The 16,450-nt window shown below is 41.6% G+C and overlaps 1 protein-coding gene across 2 annotated transcripts in view; it reads left to right on the forward strand.

The window, feature by feature from the left end:
* Window positions 1–2,147: 2,147 nt before the first annotated feature.
* LOC126980301 (uncharacterized) overlaps window positions 2,148–16,450 on the forward strand; it is a 36,545-nt gene continuing 22,242 nt past the window's right edge. Inside the window, exons 1-7 of one of the 2 annotated variants that reach the window (XM_050830035.1) lie at window positions 2,148–2,479; window positions 8,812–8,893; window positions 9,631–9,764; window positions 10,797–12,014; window positions 15,429–15,523; window positions 15,805–15,949; window positions 16,214–16,411. In XM_050830035.1, coding sequence (XP_050685992.1) covers window positions 9,690–9,764; window positions 10,797–12,014; window positions 15,429–15,523; window positions 15,805–15,949; window positions 16,214–16,411 — 1,731 coding nt within the window. In that variant the 5' untranslated portion in view covers window positions 2,148–2,479; window positions 8,812–8,893; window positions 9,631–9,689. The remainder of the gene's footprint in view (window positions 2,480–8,811; window positions 8,894–9,630; window positions 9,765–10,796; window positions 12,015–15,428; window positions 15,524–15,804; window positions 15,950–16,213; window positions 16,412–16,450) is intronic. The other variant, XM_050830034.1, reaches the window with a different exon arrangement.

The raw sequence follows: 16,450 nt of genomic DNA on the forward strand, positions 1-16,450 counted from the left end.
GAGAGAGAGAGAGAGAGAGAGAGAGAGATTGGACATTTCATAACCAAATTACAGTTTCATTTTATTTATTTTCGGCGCGCGATTGTTAAAAAAGAGAGAAAATAGAGAAAATCAATAGTTTCTCAACATTGTGAAAGAAAATACAACGCGAGATATGCGAGCAAAAATAAATCACAGTACGAGAGAGAGAGAGAGAGAGAGAGAGAGAGAGTCTCCCTCGGTAGGGCCGTTCCGAGATAGCGAGTCTCTCTTCCCTCCTCCCCACTCCTCCCCTCTCCTCCCACCACCATGCCCCCCCTCCTCGTAACTTACTCCCCCTTTCCTCCTTCCCCTCTCCCTCCCCCTCCCCCCTTTAATACTGTAAATGCCATGGCCCGCTCGATCTAGTGTTTGTTTGTTCCTCAACCTACACTGTTTTCACCGCCATTTACAGAAGCTGGACGGTTCTGTAGCGAATGAGCAGGTGAATGCGCTGTCCTAAACGTTTACGTACTCGAAGCGTCCGTGGAGAGCGAAGAACCGCCGACCCGTCCGTTTTAAAGGCTGTCCGTCATAGTGAAAACGGTAGAAGTAATATGAAACTTTCCTAGATCCATAGTAACGTTTCTCCCTCGTCCTCCCTCTCTCCCTCCCTCCCCATCTCTCTCTCTCTCTCTCTCTCTCTCATAATAGTCGCTTTACCTTTGCCTCGATGGTTCACCACCGCCACCACCACCTTCACCACCACCATTACTAGCATCACTACAACCATCCCCTGCCACCGTTACCACACCAATAGGCTCGTCAACAGTAACTTCCTTTCCCCCATATGCATACACATGAATTGACTTCCTCTCTTGTCCTCTCTCCAAACAAGGCAAACTTTTGTTTTCCCTCCGGCCTCGTTTTCCCCTCTTACTCATCAATGTAATCACCAAACTATCTAATTACTACTACTTCTACTGCTACTGTTATCAATCTACCTGCTCGCTCTGCCAATTACCTGCCTACCTGTATCCCTCTTATGCTAGGAAGGATTCAGTATGTATGATTAATCGATTCTTAAGGACTTAATTAGCCTATACAGTTAACTACCTACGATCTATTTTCCTCAACATCATTATTCTTCATAAGCCGCATTCATGAGGAAGGAGTGTATATAAAAGTAAACATAACCCTAGTAAAAAGTTATCTTTGTGTACGTAATTACCAACAAAAACAAATTTAGATAAAAGTAATAATTAACCTTCCCATGAGTCACACATCTCGGGTTTCGTAAGCATGTATACAAGTAACACACACACACACACACACACACACACACACACACACACACGTATACAGGCCATGTATATTCACACAAAACGCACATAAGAGCGTCGGGGCCACAATATTCAAATACGATATTCAGCCTTATGATACACATGGATTATTCTCCCCCAAAACTATCTGGGGGAGGGGAGATTGGGGGAAGTTGGGGGAGAAAGAGGAGGAAGAAGGGGGGTGTGGCGTTGGTTGGGGGTGTGGAAGAAGGGAGATTGTGGTGGGGGGGGCGAGGTGGTGGCGATGGACGGGAGTGGGGGAGGGGAGGGGTGGGGTGATGGTCGTTGGGGAATAGAGGGGAGAGGGAGGAGGGGAGGGGGTTGTGTATTCCAGAACGGACCTAGAATGAAAGCGGACAAAAATTTTATTTAGCCCTTCTACGGGGTTGGGCGAGAACCTCCCCAGCCCTGCCGTGACGTAGGCAAGACTCCGCCCCTTTTCTGGAATAACCGCCGCTGATTGGCTGTCGCGGCTGCCTGATGGGCTCTCTTTTTAAGGGGGCCCGAGAATCTGGAGAGCTGCTGATGGTCGTTGGATATAAGATTATTTTATATTTTATTTTAGTGTTATATTATTATTTTTGTGATTTTTACTACATATTTTGTTTCCTCGTGATGAGACGGTGATGTTATTTATTACATTTTGTGGTCGGTGTAGTAAATAGTGATTGTGTGGCATTTCAATATAACCTCCAAAACCTCACCAAACCTCAAGAAAACCCTCAAAAACCTCAAAAATCACAAAACATGGCCTGGAAACAACCCTCAGCGCACTAATTTGTAGCGCCTGGGGGAAGAAAACGGTATATTCTCGGCCCCTTTAACATTATGGCTGACCGTTTTCTCCTCGGCAGGAATTTTGATGAGCCTGGGTGCGAGGCTAGACTGTTACCGCTCAGCCTCTCTCAGTTCATCCTTGTGTGTGTGTGTGTATGTGTGTGTGTGAGGCGGCGGCGAGGAGGCTAAGCACTAGTGGTCCAATTGAACATGTGAATAACAGGAATATACGCCAACCAACCCACCATGCCTCTCTCGTGAGCCTGTCCAGCCCCCCACTACTTCCTTCCTCCACTCAGCGGTGCCCTGGGATATTTATTTACCTTTATTTATTCTTTTTGTTTTGATGCGGCTAGTCCGTGAAGACTCAGGAGGAAAGATGGCTGACCAAGTTGTGACAGGTACGAGAAAAATACCCTCTCTGAGCACCTATTTGCACATTTATCATCTCCCATTATCAAGCATTCACTTATATCCATCGTTGTTTACTTCTATACATGTCCACCACGTGTTCCCTTCACCTTGCACGGCCTTGTTTCCCTTCTCTCTCTAGTGGCTGAAGGGAAATTGTGACAGCTACGAGGAAAATAACAGCTCTGACCTTGTATTTCCACCATTATTAGTTCCCATCAATAGCCCTTCACTATTATCCATACATGTCCACCACGTGTTCCCTTCACCTTGCACGGCCTTGTTTCCCTTCCCTCTTTAATGGCTGAAGGGAAATTGTGACAGCTACGAGGAAAATAACAGCTCTGACCTTGTATTTCCACCATTATTAGTTCCCATCAATAGCCCTTCACTTATCCATACATGTCCACCACGTGTTCCCTTCACCTTGCATGCCTTGTTTCCCTTCCTCTTAATGACTGCTGAAGGGAAATTGTGACTATTGTTTATCCTCCATATCTTTTCTCTCTTACCTCCCTCTCATGCTACCTATGCTTGATTACACACCACGTGCTTTTGTGTTTGTTTAATAATGTCCTATTTTCCCCATTTCTACCTCTACCGGTGTGAATTTGAGGGTAGAAATGAAGGTTTTGAGTCCAGGAACCTTTGACAAATGGTGTTTCTCTCGACTCCATCGTCTCCCTTCCTCCCTCTCCTCTCCTCTCTCTCCATTTCTCCCGTCTCTTTTAACATATGGCGTTGTTGTGTCTAATTCCACGTGTTTCCGTGTATAAGTGTGCATAAGATGGGAGGGATGAGCGAAGAAACAGGTGAAATAACGAAGAAAATGGTGAATGGTGAAGAAAGTGTTTGAAGGGGGATTGACCGGCCCGGCACCGCTCTCCTCCTCCTCCTTCCTCTCCTCCATCCCTCTCCCTCCTCCTCCTCCCTCCCTCTCCACGCTTCCTTCCCTCCTCCTCCTCCCTCCCTCCCTCTCCACGCTTCCTTCCCTCCTCATCCTCCCTCCTGTCCCTCCCTCACTTCTTCCTCCCGCCCTCCTTCCCCGTCTACTTTATTATTGTTATTATTATTTTTATTATTATTATTACTTATTACTGAATATAGTGGTATAGTTGAAGCCGGGAGATTAGCAATACTAAGCCCACCTGTCAGATATAGATAGATAAATAAAGGGAAATGAGGTAGATAAAGAAAATAATTAAGGTATATGAAGCTGTAAGAATCACGAAAGCTATAGGAACATCAGGTGATATTAAGTTAGATTTTAATTATGAGAGCAATACAGAGAGGTTAATAAATATATAAACAACCTATCTATCTTTCATAATAAACTAAGGGTAGGAAGTAGATAGGCAATATAGATGAGGAAGGTTGGGAAATTAAAAAAAAAAGTGAGTTATATATGAGAGTAATACAGATTGGGTTACTTATGTCTACACTATCTTGTCTTCTTTTAATATAGCCCACTCAAAACCATATCAATACTCTCTTTCAATATTGCTACGTGGGCCAATAGTCAAGGATTAATTTAAAGTATATTGGAAGATGTCTTGTTCCATACTTTTTTAACTTCCCTCTAATTTTTCTCTCATCTCTTCTCCTTTTACTACCTTACCTCCTTATCTACTACTCTTCCTTCCCTTCCTTTTTTCTACACTTCATCTTCCTCCCCTCATCTCTTTCTATGCATCTTCCACCTCTTCCTCCACTCCCTGCCATCTACATTAATCTTCCACTTCTCTTCCTCCCCACCCTTTTTTCTACCATTGTTTCATGTCTTGGTTTTCCCTTCCTCCCCTCACCTTTTTCTACACATCTTCCACCTCTTCTTCCTCCCCTCCTTTTTCTCTACATTTTAATCTTTCACTTCTCTTCCTCTCCTCCCTTTTTTCTACTTCTGTTTCATGTCTTGGTTTTCCCTTCCTCCGAAGTCACTTTCAACTTGTTCAGGAGGGCCAGGAACATCTAAATCATGCCTGTCACCTGTTTACCTAGTCTGTTTGGTGTTAATTTCCTCACTCAGGTGGTCATGCATGTTCCTGAAGGCCACACATTGCTCCCAAGGCCATGTGTACTTGTCACTGATGGCCTCTGTGAAAGTTTTGAAGGGTGACATTTGTAGCTATGCCATACACGCCACTAACATATAAAGAAGGTTGATTATTTTGTGGGTAGAGGAGCATACAAGAACAGTCCTTTAGAAACACCAAGGCCGTTATACTTTGATGGTTCTAATAGTTACCTCAGTGAAAGTTTTGAAGGGTGACATTTGTAGTTATGCCATACACACCACTAACATATAAAGAAGGTTGTTTATTTTGTGGGTAAAGGAGCACACAAGAACAGTCCTTTAGAAACATCAAGGCCATTATACTTTTATGGCTCTAATAGTTACCTCAGTGAAAGTTTTGAAGGGTGACATTTGTAGCCGTTTGCCATACATGCCACCAGGATGTAAAGAGAAAGGAAGGTTGTGCTTATATTGTAGGTAAATGAGCATAAAAGAACAGCCTTTTAGAAGCACCAGTCTTGTTAGCATGTGGACAGTTTTAGTTTGTTTACTCTCCTGGTTGAAGATGTTGACTTTTCTTATTTGATACTGGAAGAAGAGTGAAGCTGTCTCATCATAATAATGCATACAACTTATGGTAACTGCATCAGAAGTGGCATTTTTTATTATTATATGCAGTATTTCAGAAAATAAATGTAAAAAGCCCCCAAATTAATCCTTTTTTTATACCTGATACATTGGGGATGTTAGGTTCATAATGGTGAATGAATAAACTGAATTAATTTTTATATATGGACTCAAAATCATTCGGGTTGTGGAGTAATACATATTTTAAATGATTTATGTATATATTGTTTCATATAACCTTGCAGGAGTATTTTATACATCAAAGTTTAAGGAAATTACCCTGCTGGTAATTCTTATAAATTATGTGCAGGAGTTTAAGTTCATTACGGCCCTGCAAAAGTGGTCATGATTAGAAGGCTGGTGTTGTTTATGGGGGCCTGACATGTCCAGGGCATCATACATCTTTGGTAATAATATGCAGTTTATTTGTATTCTTATTTACTTACGGATCACCTGCCAGGGCTGGGGAAGAAACATTTTGGAAGCTTAGCAACTCAGAGGCCAGGAGTCACTTGAAAGAGGAGAGCTTTATTTATTTTTATTTTTTCCTATTTATTTATTTATTTTTTCATCAGCCATCCTTATAAAGGTTCCTATAACATAAGGCAACACCTGCTCAGGCTCCTACACTTATTCCCCAAGGTCTTTACATTTACCTTTGAAAATTCTGTTGGTGTCTTATTTGTACACGGAGAAATAAACTGACATGCTTCTTTCATTCATTACTTACTATGTTGACACTCCAAAGAAAACAACTTCAACTAAACATATTTTTGTGTGGTGGGTTTTGTCCCACCAGAAAGCAATGCATATGTTAACTTTGTCTTTTTGTCAGCCCAAGCAAGACATCCTGCCATTATAGATGTCATTCACTTCCAGCAATCAGCCACCAGTTAAATGAAAATGTCAAAAGATAAAGTGACATACACATTTCATTCATGCATTTCATTCACAGCTTTATGCAAATCCCATACATGTCAGTTATGAGAAGGTGTTGCTACTAAACCTGGAATATGTAACCAAAACACATCACTTACACAGGAAAGGTTACGAGAGACAGCAATACAAATGGAGAAGTTAAGAAGTGCAGAGTGCAGTGTAGGATATGAAAGGCTCTTGCTGCTAAACCTGGAATACATAACCAAAACACCTGCAGCCATACATGGGAGAGGTTACGAGAGACAGCACTATAAATGGAGAAGTTAAGGAGTGTAGAGTGTAGGATATTCATAGGACTTGTTTGGTGGGTCCTGCAGTGCCAACAATGATAAGATGGTGATGAGTCTTTAACGAGCATTGTAATATAAAATCCTTATTGTCAAGGAACACTAATACCACTGCTAACTAATATTAATGCTATTCAGTGTTGAAGGTCAATAAATATCTCAGTAAATCCCCATAATCCCACTTCACTCTTCTGCTGGCCAGGGGTTGACATTCACATGAGTCATGGCACTCAACAAATATGACTCATGGGGTTTACTTGTTGGCTTCCTCATAAAGCTTCCCATCTCTCTGGCAGTCATGAGTTTCGAGTCACCTCTCCACCCGAAACTGACCTCTCTTCTGGCCTCTCCTCGTTCTTTTTTCTTTAGTTGGAGCAGTGTTTAGTGGACTTTTTGTTGCTGCTTTAATTTTTTGCCATTGAGCTGTCGCCCTTGCTATGAAAAATGGGGCAGTGACAACAGACACCTGGCAGAAACATACACATCAGCTTCTATGTATAATCCTCAGCATCTTAACACATTTCCACATGGGTTGATGATACCTTTGGAAACTAGCCAGGCCCAGATATAGGACCACAAAGAGAAACGGCTTAATCAGTGCAAGGACGAAGAGTAAAAGGAATAGTCCACTGGAGAGTATAGTATTAACCCAAATGTAAAAACTTTCAAGAATGGATTTAAATTTATGACTGGTATCAATATGAGCTGGAGAGACCTGTACGAGCTCTTACTCTCTCGGCTCAATGAACTCGCCAAATGAAGCAAAAGATAAGCTAGTCAAGAGAAACTTCAAGACAACACAGATATTTAAAGTAACGTACTGCTAAAATTATGACCAGTATCAATCTGAGCTAGAGAGAATCAGCTGGCTACCCGTATGATCTCTCACTCCCTCGGCTCAATGTGCTCGCTAACCAAAGCAAAAAATAAGGCGCTGGTCGAGAGAAACTTCAAGAAACAAGGCAGATATTTAAAGTACTGCTAAAATTATGACCAGTATCAATCTGAGCTAGAGAGAATCGGCTGGCTTCTTGTATGATCTCTCACTCCCTCGGCTCAATGTGCTCGCTAACCAAAGCAAAAAATAAGGAGCTGGTCGAGAGAAACTTCAAGACACAAAGCAGATATTGAAAGTACTGTTGACTCTAGACCCTGACATTGGCCATGATCTTAGCCTCAGCACCCTTCCCACTATACCTGTCACCCACCACACCAGTCCTATGAATATCCTACACTCTACACTCCTTAATTTCTCCATTTATAGTGCTGTCTCTCGTAACCTCTCCTGTGTATGGCTGCAGGTGTTTTGGTTATGTATTCCAGGTTTAGCAGCAAGAGCCTTTCATATCCTACACTTCACTCTACACTCCTTAACTTCTCATTTATAGTGCTGTCTCTCGTAACCTCTCCTGTGTATGGCTGCAGGTGTTTTGGTTATGTATTCCAGGTTTAGTAGCAAGAGCCTTTCATATCCTACACTGCACTCTACACTTCTTAACTTCTCCATTTGTAGTGCTGTCTCTCGTAACCTTTCCTGTGTAAGTGATGCGTTTCGGTTACATATTCCTGGTTTAGCAGCAACACCTTCTCATTGATATTCCCGTCTTCATCGATGTCCTAAAATTATTCAGTTATTCACCTCAGGACCAGTGCTAGCAGGCTTTATCATTTACATTTAATTTGGCCTTCGAGCTGCTTCCTGTATCATAAAAAATAAGACAATCGTAACTTGCATAGTGCCATGTGGAGTCAGAAGATGGATTTGGTGCCTAAATCTGATGTGATGGGTGTTATCATGGACCCAGTATTGATTATGACATCTTTTCCACCTTTTTTCCTTAGTTTTTCTCTATAAATATCTATTACTCAACCTCCTGTCACTGCTGTCCACTCTCACACCTTATGAACCTTCTGAAGTTATTTTACAGTTGAATGCCAAAGTGAAGTCTCCATCTTATCTTTTTATTATTATAGCATGACTTTCTATGGGTGTCAGTGGCATGTGGGCTTTATTCTATAGTGCTTTTAGGGTTTTATTTTCATGTTAACACACTTTCCTGCATCTGTCTATGATTCCTTAACCCGGTAGCCGCAGGGATCATGTTTCTTAAAGGCCCCTCTAAGCGAGAAAAATGAGAAAAAAATCATCACTCACATTTCATAATGTATATCAATGCATTTGTGATTAGTTTATGCATTATGTATTTTTTGGGGTTTATATCATGGCAAAAATTTGGCCCATCGCTGGTACATGGTAAAGCCACAAATTTGGCCCGTCGCTGCTACCGGGTTAATGTATATCGGACTTTTATTATGGTTATGACTGATTTACAGTCATAATTCAACCCATATTGCTTACTTTTTTTCCCTCATCCCCCTCATGCACTGCGGGATTGTACTGTAGTTTTGGCTTATCTACACAATCATTATCCCATATTTTCTTTTTTATATCCAGCACAGAAGCCTGCATGATTAGGACTTCAGTTAAACGTGTAATCCTAACTAGCTATGAAGTGACATCAATAGGAGGTCATGAGGTAAATATGCTTAGATACTATCACTATCTGTTGGCACTTAGAAATCAGAGTATAGTTGACGAGTTTCTTTGCGGAGACAGCTGGATAATGTGATTGAATTTACTTGTTTGTCCTGTGAAAGTTATTTGTTCTTGTGACTTTATCAGTTTTATTTACCTCATCATCATCCCCTAAGAAGTAACACGGTGTCTATGTGACCTGTATTCCTGCACCTCACATCCTGCTGAGTAGAAAGTTAGTCTGGGCATCCAGCAAGTTTACTTTATCCACTTAGTTTATATGTGTAGTGTTAACTTCACATATATACTCTCTCTTTTATTATGTATGGAAAAGTGTTAGTGAGAAGTAGGCAGACTATGTGTGTTATTCTTAGTTTTTGTCTGAACATTTAGTATAAATTGGTAACCTATTCATGAAACACAAAAGTTTATCATTGTATGTTATGCTGAATTATGTCATCTTAATTTATTTTTATCTTTGCAATACTTAGAGGTATACTGAATGGAGAATATACTTTGAAGTGAATAATGGGAGATTAGTGAATAGAGTGGCCAGGGACAGGTCCGTAAGAAGTCCTGTTTTGAAATAGTGGTAGTCTGGAGTGCGACGAGTGTTGGTTTATGGGTATAAGATAAAGGAGGGACAGCTGAAGCTCCACTGTGCACTGTATGAACAAAGACACATAGGATTACCATCACCTGTCATTCCTCTGGTGCTGATTTGCTATTCTTCCACAGCGCCTCGCATCAAGCAAGAGCGGCTGGATGATCGAGAGATCAACCAGCTTGCTATTGAAATGGCAGAAAAGAACAAGCAAAAAATGATATCCCAGGCTGCACAGATTGCCCAGCAGACACAAGCATCACAGCAGGTTTGTGTTTCCTTCCTCAGGGCAATAAAGTCCTGTTTAAAAACTTTTGGTGTGTAGAGCCATTCTTGGGTCATATGCCACAAACCTATCTGTTGGTTGCTTGAAAATGACTTGTGTCAACAGTGAAGCTCATTTTAGAAAATTTGTCACTTGATCACTTGCTTCACTGGCCCCATTGTATGTGCAGTCTTTCCCATAACTATCTTTATAACAATGCTCTGTACAATCTGGCACAATTAGCTGTTATTTATTAAGTGTTAAGTGAGGTGACATACAGATGACGACGGATGTTTGCAGTCATATAGTAACACTGATTTGCTTTATGGCTGTTGCAACTATGGCGGCTAACCACGTTTACCTACTAGCACAACAAGTGTTCAGGCAGCTTGCTTCGTACTGTTCATTTATGTCATCTTTCTCACCACACATTGAAGATAGTTTAGGGAACAACTGCTCTAGCTTTTAGTATTCCATATTTTTGGTACCTTTGATATCCTGAAATTGAGGTAAACACTATAGACACTCTAGTTTTTGGAAATGAGTTTTGATTGGAAGTGCAAAGCTCCGTATAGCATGTGCTTGTGTTATGGTGGGGAAGTGTAACATTATGAAGCACTTAGCCTTGTCCTTTTAACACAGTGTAATGGGCATGATGCAACATCCTGTCACTGAAATGTTACTTCTGTGTTATAGTATTTTGTCCATTTTTATCTTGACTCGCATAGTATTTCATACATACTCTAAGTTTGATTTATGAAGAGCATTGACCCTCATACAGCAGGGCCTCAGTTTGGTTTCCACACACACCAGCCTGAATTTTGATGGAAATTCCCTTTTATATCTCATTACAATGAAACAACTTATTACAAATAAGGAACAGGAATATTGTTATTTGCCTTCATTTTGGCAAAATTAAAAAGAAAGTCAAGGTGTCATGACTTAAAAATGGACGAGAAACGTTAAGATAATTTATAGGCTTTATGCAACTGCCCATTATCTTCTTCATGACATTAATGTAATCCATTCTTGCAGGCACTCCAGCGTGCTGGTGGCCAGCAGATGATCACATTCTACTTCAATCGGGAGAAGAACAAGGAACGCACCAGCGACGACTCTATCCTCCCAAAGAAAATGGACGAGAAGAAGAAGGGCACCATTGATGAGGAGAGCGTGCGGGGACGGTTTGGCTGGTCCACCATCCACAACGCTCACATCCCCTACGTGTTCCGGCGCGAGGATAAGTACTGTGCCGTGCGAATGGTGGAGACCAAGCTATTGAACAAGTACCTGAGTTACCTGCCCCATGAGATCACCACCTGCATCCACGTGCGGAGCTACTTCATCACTGAGGGCGAGGCCAAGCTCCTCAATGAGATCAACATGAAGCACTGCGAGTTCCAGTTTGGCCGGGATCTCTTCACCACCAAGGACCTCGTGGTGAGGCTACAGGACGCGCGGTGCTTTTATAAGTTCCTAGACACGTGCTTTAAGAAACTGGTGCAGAAATCTCCTGAGCAGAGTGAACATTGCGGGTTTGTGCGCATCAACGGGGAGAGTGTTGTGCCGTACACAGTGAAAGAAGGAAAGAAATACGTGCCACTCTTCTATTTTGAGGGTGAGACGGACACCCTAAAGCTAAAAGCCGAGAAAGTGGATAATTGGGAACTAGCATACCTCAAGTTCTGCTGTAAAGTGCAGGGCATCAGGAATGAGTTGTTTGCGAGTGATACATGTGCTGTGGTGAGCCTTGAGGATGTACAACAATACTTCCCCAAAGACACCCAGTTTGAGGACTGGTGGCCACAGAAAACAGCTGAGCCCATGAAGGTGGCCAGCCATGGCACCAAGCCTGGGGGCATGTGGACCCAGCGGCCCCCTGGTGGCTCTCCGGGTGGAGTGACACAGTCTACCCTCGGGTCATCATTGTCCCCGTTGTCCAGTAAACAGCAACCACCGCCAGTAGTGACAACTGTGACCAACCACGCAGCTGTGCCAGCCTCAGTGGGAGTGACAGCTGGCACCACCAACTCACTGGCCTCCCTCACCAGCTCCCTCAACAACATCAACTCTCTCAACAACCTGTACTCCCAGTGGGCGACGCTGGTGAATGGGCAGGCACAGGCAGCGTTGGCGTACTCTGGTGCTTCCAACATGCAGGCACTCCTCTCAGGCCTCACTAGTGAGCAAATGAGGCGGTTGCAGCCCCAGGTCTCCCTCCCAGCCTCCACACCATTAATTCCCACCATCACGGTAAGTCCCCTGCCACACTTTTCACAGTGATCCCTGCTGCTTCTTCACCTCCACCACACATGCACGGACTCAACCATACTTCCTGTGCTATGCATTCTTTTGGGCAGATGAAGTCTGTTTGTCCAAGTATACACCTGTTGTCCCCTCTCATTCACGGGAGTTAGGAGACACAGGCCCCTACGAATAGAGAATTTCTGGTGATGTTTGGCGCCCCCCAAAAATAAGCTTCTCAACCCGCAAAAAGCACATAGAGCAAATATACATGTTAACTATACCTAATTAACCATTTCCATTACCTGAGCAGTATAAAATATCAGAAATAGCATTGTTCATCAGCTAATTTTTTTTTATTTTTTCCATCATTCATCTACAATTAGTCTGTGAAAAAACTCATTCAAAATTTGCCCCTATCTTTTTTAAGAAAAGAAATCATCCTTTTCCACTGATATATATTTTTTGTATAGGATAAAATGTGTAGTCTGTTTTAGGTTTAAGGAAAGTTTGTTTAGTTTTAGAGAAAAAATAACAAAATAGCAGACAATATTTTAATATTCATTATCAGATAAGTTTTTAGAGTATAAGATAAGTATTTCAAGAACAGAAGTACCTGCACTCTAATGCAAATCTTTCCCTGCACTCTCTAGCTCACACATTCTCTGTGCAGCTAGATGATATATGTTCTGTCTGGTTGGAGTCTGAGTACTACTTGTGGTACCAACATGCACCTGTACGACACTACCAACCAGGAGGCCAGTGGGGTTGATGAGGTGCTTTGGCACACAGTTTGTTTTGACAGTGCTTCTTGTTCTTGTTCTCATATGCTTTAGAGCTTTTGTTGTTGTGGATTGGATTGCTGTCTCATCTCTCTAGCAGTCATTTGAAAAAAAATAAAACTACAGTCTTGATTTCTTGTTCAGTGTGTCCAGTTCAGTTCTGCCTTCAGTGCTGGAATAAGAAATAAAAATATTCCAAAAGTTTACCCCATTTCTTGAACCTTACCCTCAAAAAAAAAAAAAAAAAAAAAAAAAAAAATACACAGAAAACAACAAAAACAAAATTTGCAAATTTAGCAACTACCATTTCCTAATTGCATTTTTTTTAATTAATTTTTTTTAGTTTTTTTTTTTATATTATACATGTTATTTTGTTGTGGATATATGGATGGGATGATTGTTGGTATGATATGTATGATATGATGAAGTTTTTTTTTTTTTTCTTTTTTTTTTTTTGACATTTTAAAAATAAAATCAAATACTGGACCACTGCGTACCTACTGGTTACCTTACCCTATATGAGGTGTCCAGTGCTCAAGGGGCGAACAAGCCAATTACCTAGTTTTGAGCTGCAGGCCTTCAAAGTCAAGCATAGCAAAAACATAATGAAAAACACACATAACACTATCATCATACATCAATAGAAAGTTTTCAGCTAGACAAATTCAATGGAATCAGTGTTTGTGTGAAATTGTGTTAATTATTAAAAAAAAAAAAAAAAAAAGTAAGGGTGTTCCTTTATTAATGCATGTTTATTATCCAATTTAATCCAAACTTGGAAAATTAAAAGCACATGATGTAACTAACAGCCAGTTTAAATTTCAAAACAAAATTTCCATATTTGGGTGTTTTATGAGTGTTTTACTAGTACTCTTTGCCCTTAGAGCCCTGATACAGCCGACTTCATACACTCTGCAGATAGGCAAAATCATGCTACTCATACCACCTTTCTACAAGGCCATAGAGACTGATTTTCCATTTTCACATTCACAGAGGGTTGCACAGTGCTTCCATCTAGCGGTAACCGGCGAAAATTCAAAATCTGCCCTGTTGGCGTGTTCGCCCCTCGAGCTCTAGATGCCTCATGTGTACTATAAACTGAACTGTAATGTAGGGAAACTTCTTACAAACATGTAGTCATTAAAATCTCTTGGCTGTTAGTATTTACCATGAAGTCTCTGCCCTTTTCTTTTTCAACTTCAGGTGCTTAAGCATTTCATACCATGCAAATTATTTAGTAATGATTGCTTCTTTCTATAAAAATCAGGTAATAAAACTGTGAAACTGATGATAAAATCTGGATCACAATGAAAATCAACTGTTCAGCTGGTAAATGTAAACAAATAGGGATACAGTCAGTAGGGCTGAGCAGGTATCAGTACCTGGATTTATATTAATTTGGTATTTGCTTTGGTGACTAAACTAACAAACTCCCTCTCTTCATTTACATTCATCTATATTTCTGACATCTGGTCATTGCACAGGAACTGTCCCCAAGGGGGTGGCCATGGCATTAGTCTCTACAATTTTTCCCTCTCAGCGCACTCAGGGCTGCTTTCACAGTCGTTTTGTTTGTTTTGATCGTTACCAATGGCGGTGATCAACGCTATAGTTTTCCACGTGAAACTGGCCTCTGGGGTAGTGGCGGCTTGCAGTTTCACGTGGAAATACTATAGCGGCGATCACCGCCATTGGTAATGATCAAAACAAGCAAAACGACTGTGAAAGTGGCCCTCACTCCCTTACCTACCAACTCTCTCCACTGTTCATCCACTGGTGGTTTCCCCATGATACCCTTCAATCCTGAATTCATTTGCCCTCTTTTCATAGTCATACTCATTCATTCTTTTCACATTTACAAATCCACCTCAGAGCACCACAATTTATTCTTTCAACCACTCCACAATCTACCCCATTTACTGTTACTCCCATACTAAAACACTCATACGTATCTTCACCACTGCTTTCATCCCATCGATATACCACATGCTCCTCTTGTACATCTCCTTTCCACTCTGCATATTAATGATCACTGTGCTACATTCTACGTCCATGATGTATGTGACAGATTTATGGGGAGGATAATGCTCTTTATTTTACCCTTCTTTACCTCCATGCCCTCACCTAATTTCATGACACTCCAGCACACCTGTTATATACTACCTGTCTCACTTTCATTATGCTTACTCTTTCCTTTACTTCTCCTTCCATACTCCCATACTTTCATAGAATTGACCTCAAAAATATTAACTACCTCTTTTACTCCAACATTTTGTTCTATTCCTACTCTGCACTTTCCAGTAATTCCTTCGCCTTCCTTCTTCAGATCTGCTTAGGGCTCATGATATCTGGCTCGGCATGTACAGTTCAATGTGTATGAATTGTGTGGTAGGCAAAGAAGGCAATTTCCTTGAGCAATTTTCTCAAAAGCACAGTCTTCAGTTTTTGTTTTAATCAAGGCATTGAAATATATCACAGTCATTTATGCTTTAGCCTCTAATTTGACAGAATCAGTATGCTCAGTGTAAAAGGTTCTGAAAATCTGTTGTATATAGGCTGTGTAAGAACACTGTCACTAACATAAAAGCTGCATCAGCTAATGGTTCTCAGCACTATAAAGTTGTTTTCTCCTCTTCAAAAGGCGGCCCAAAGTGGGGTGCGGCCACCTCCACTCGTCCGGTCGTCAGCAACCATTAGTGACGTGTCCTCAACATCTACCTCTTCCAGTAGTCGTCTGTGCGTATACCAACTTTGTCGTCACTCACTCGCTCACTGGTTGTTGTTATTGGCTCAGTTCAGTCCAGTGCAGTATGGAGTACTAGTTTGATGTGCCATATTCTCTCATACTCTCACCATGTAAAACAGTGATTTGTTGCATTGGCAAGACTTATTGTGGTTTTATCTTTATATACAAATATCCCTTGTTGATTAACATTCTTGCTGTGCCCCATCCCTGTTGCCCTTACAGGCCTTCCTTCACCCTGTTCGTCACCTAATCCTGTCCCATAACTTTGCAGATCGAGTAGCAGCATTGACGCCACCTTGCGTCAGTTAGGGTATTCCACAGCACAGCTTAACCAGTCAGCGTTAAACTCGTTAGTCAATATTGGCAACCCCACTATGCATTCTTATAATACCCGGCAGTCAGCCAATGCGCACCATGTAAGTTTTTTTAAACACTGCTTCTTGGTTTACATTAATCTCTTGTTTGTCCCCGTGTCAGTGTCACTTGCCTTGAATCTCTTGCAAAGACTCTGAAAATGCTTAGGTTGTCTGTCAAGATGGATACACTGCTGTCATGAGAAAGTTTCCCAAAAATTTCATATTAGACACATTTCATGATCCAGGTGTGGAGAATTGTTTGCTTGAGCTTCATACTCAGACATTCCAGCTGAGAAACTCACACTGTGCTCCTGTGTTTTACAGAACTCTACACCAAACAGCTCAAAATCTCTGTCAAAAGCCCCTCCACCGCTCATACCGGTGGCAAACGGCCTGCGGCCTGACAACCTGTCTAGTCACAAAGGCGTAGGAAGAAACGGCCTTGACAAACAGCGGCTCGTGGACACTCCAGCGTTCAGGCCGGATCCCACCAGACAAGAGCCGCCTTATAAAGTTCGGAAGGTGTGCACCCAACTCTTTTTTTCTTTATGTTACAGAATT

This window comes from Eriocheir sinensis, chromosome 44 (assembly GCF_024679095.1).
Source record: "Eriocheir sinensis breed Jianghai 21 chromosome 44, ASM2467909v1, whole genome shotgun sequence".
Classification (NCBI taxonomy): Eukaryota; Metazoa; Arthropoda; class Malacostraca; order Decapoda; family Varunidae; genus Eriocheir; species Eriocheir sinensis.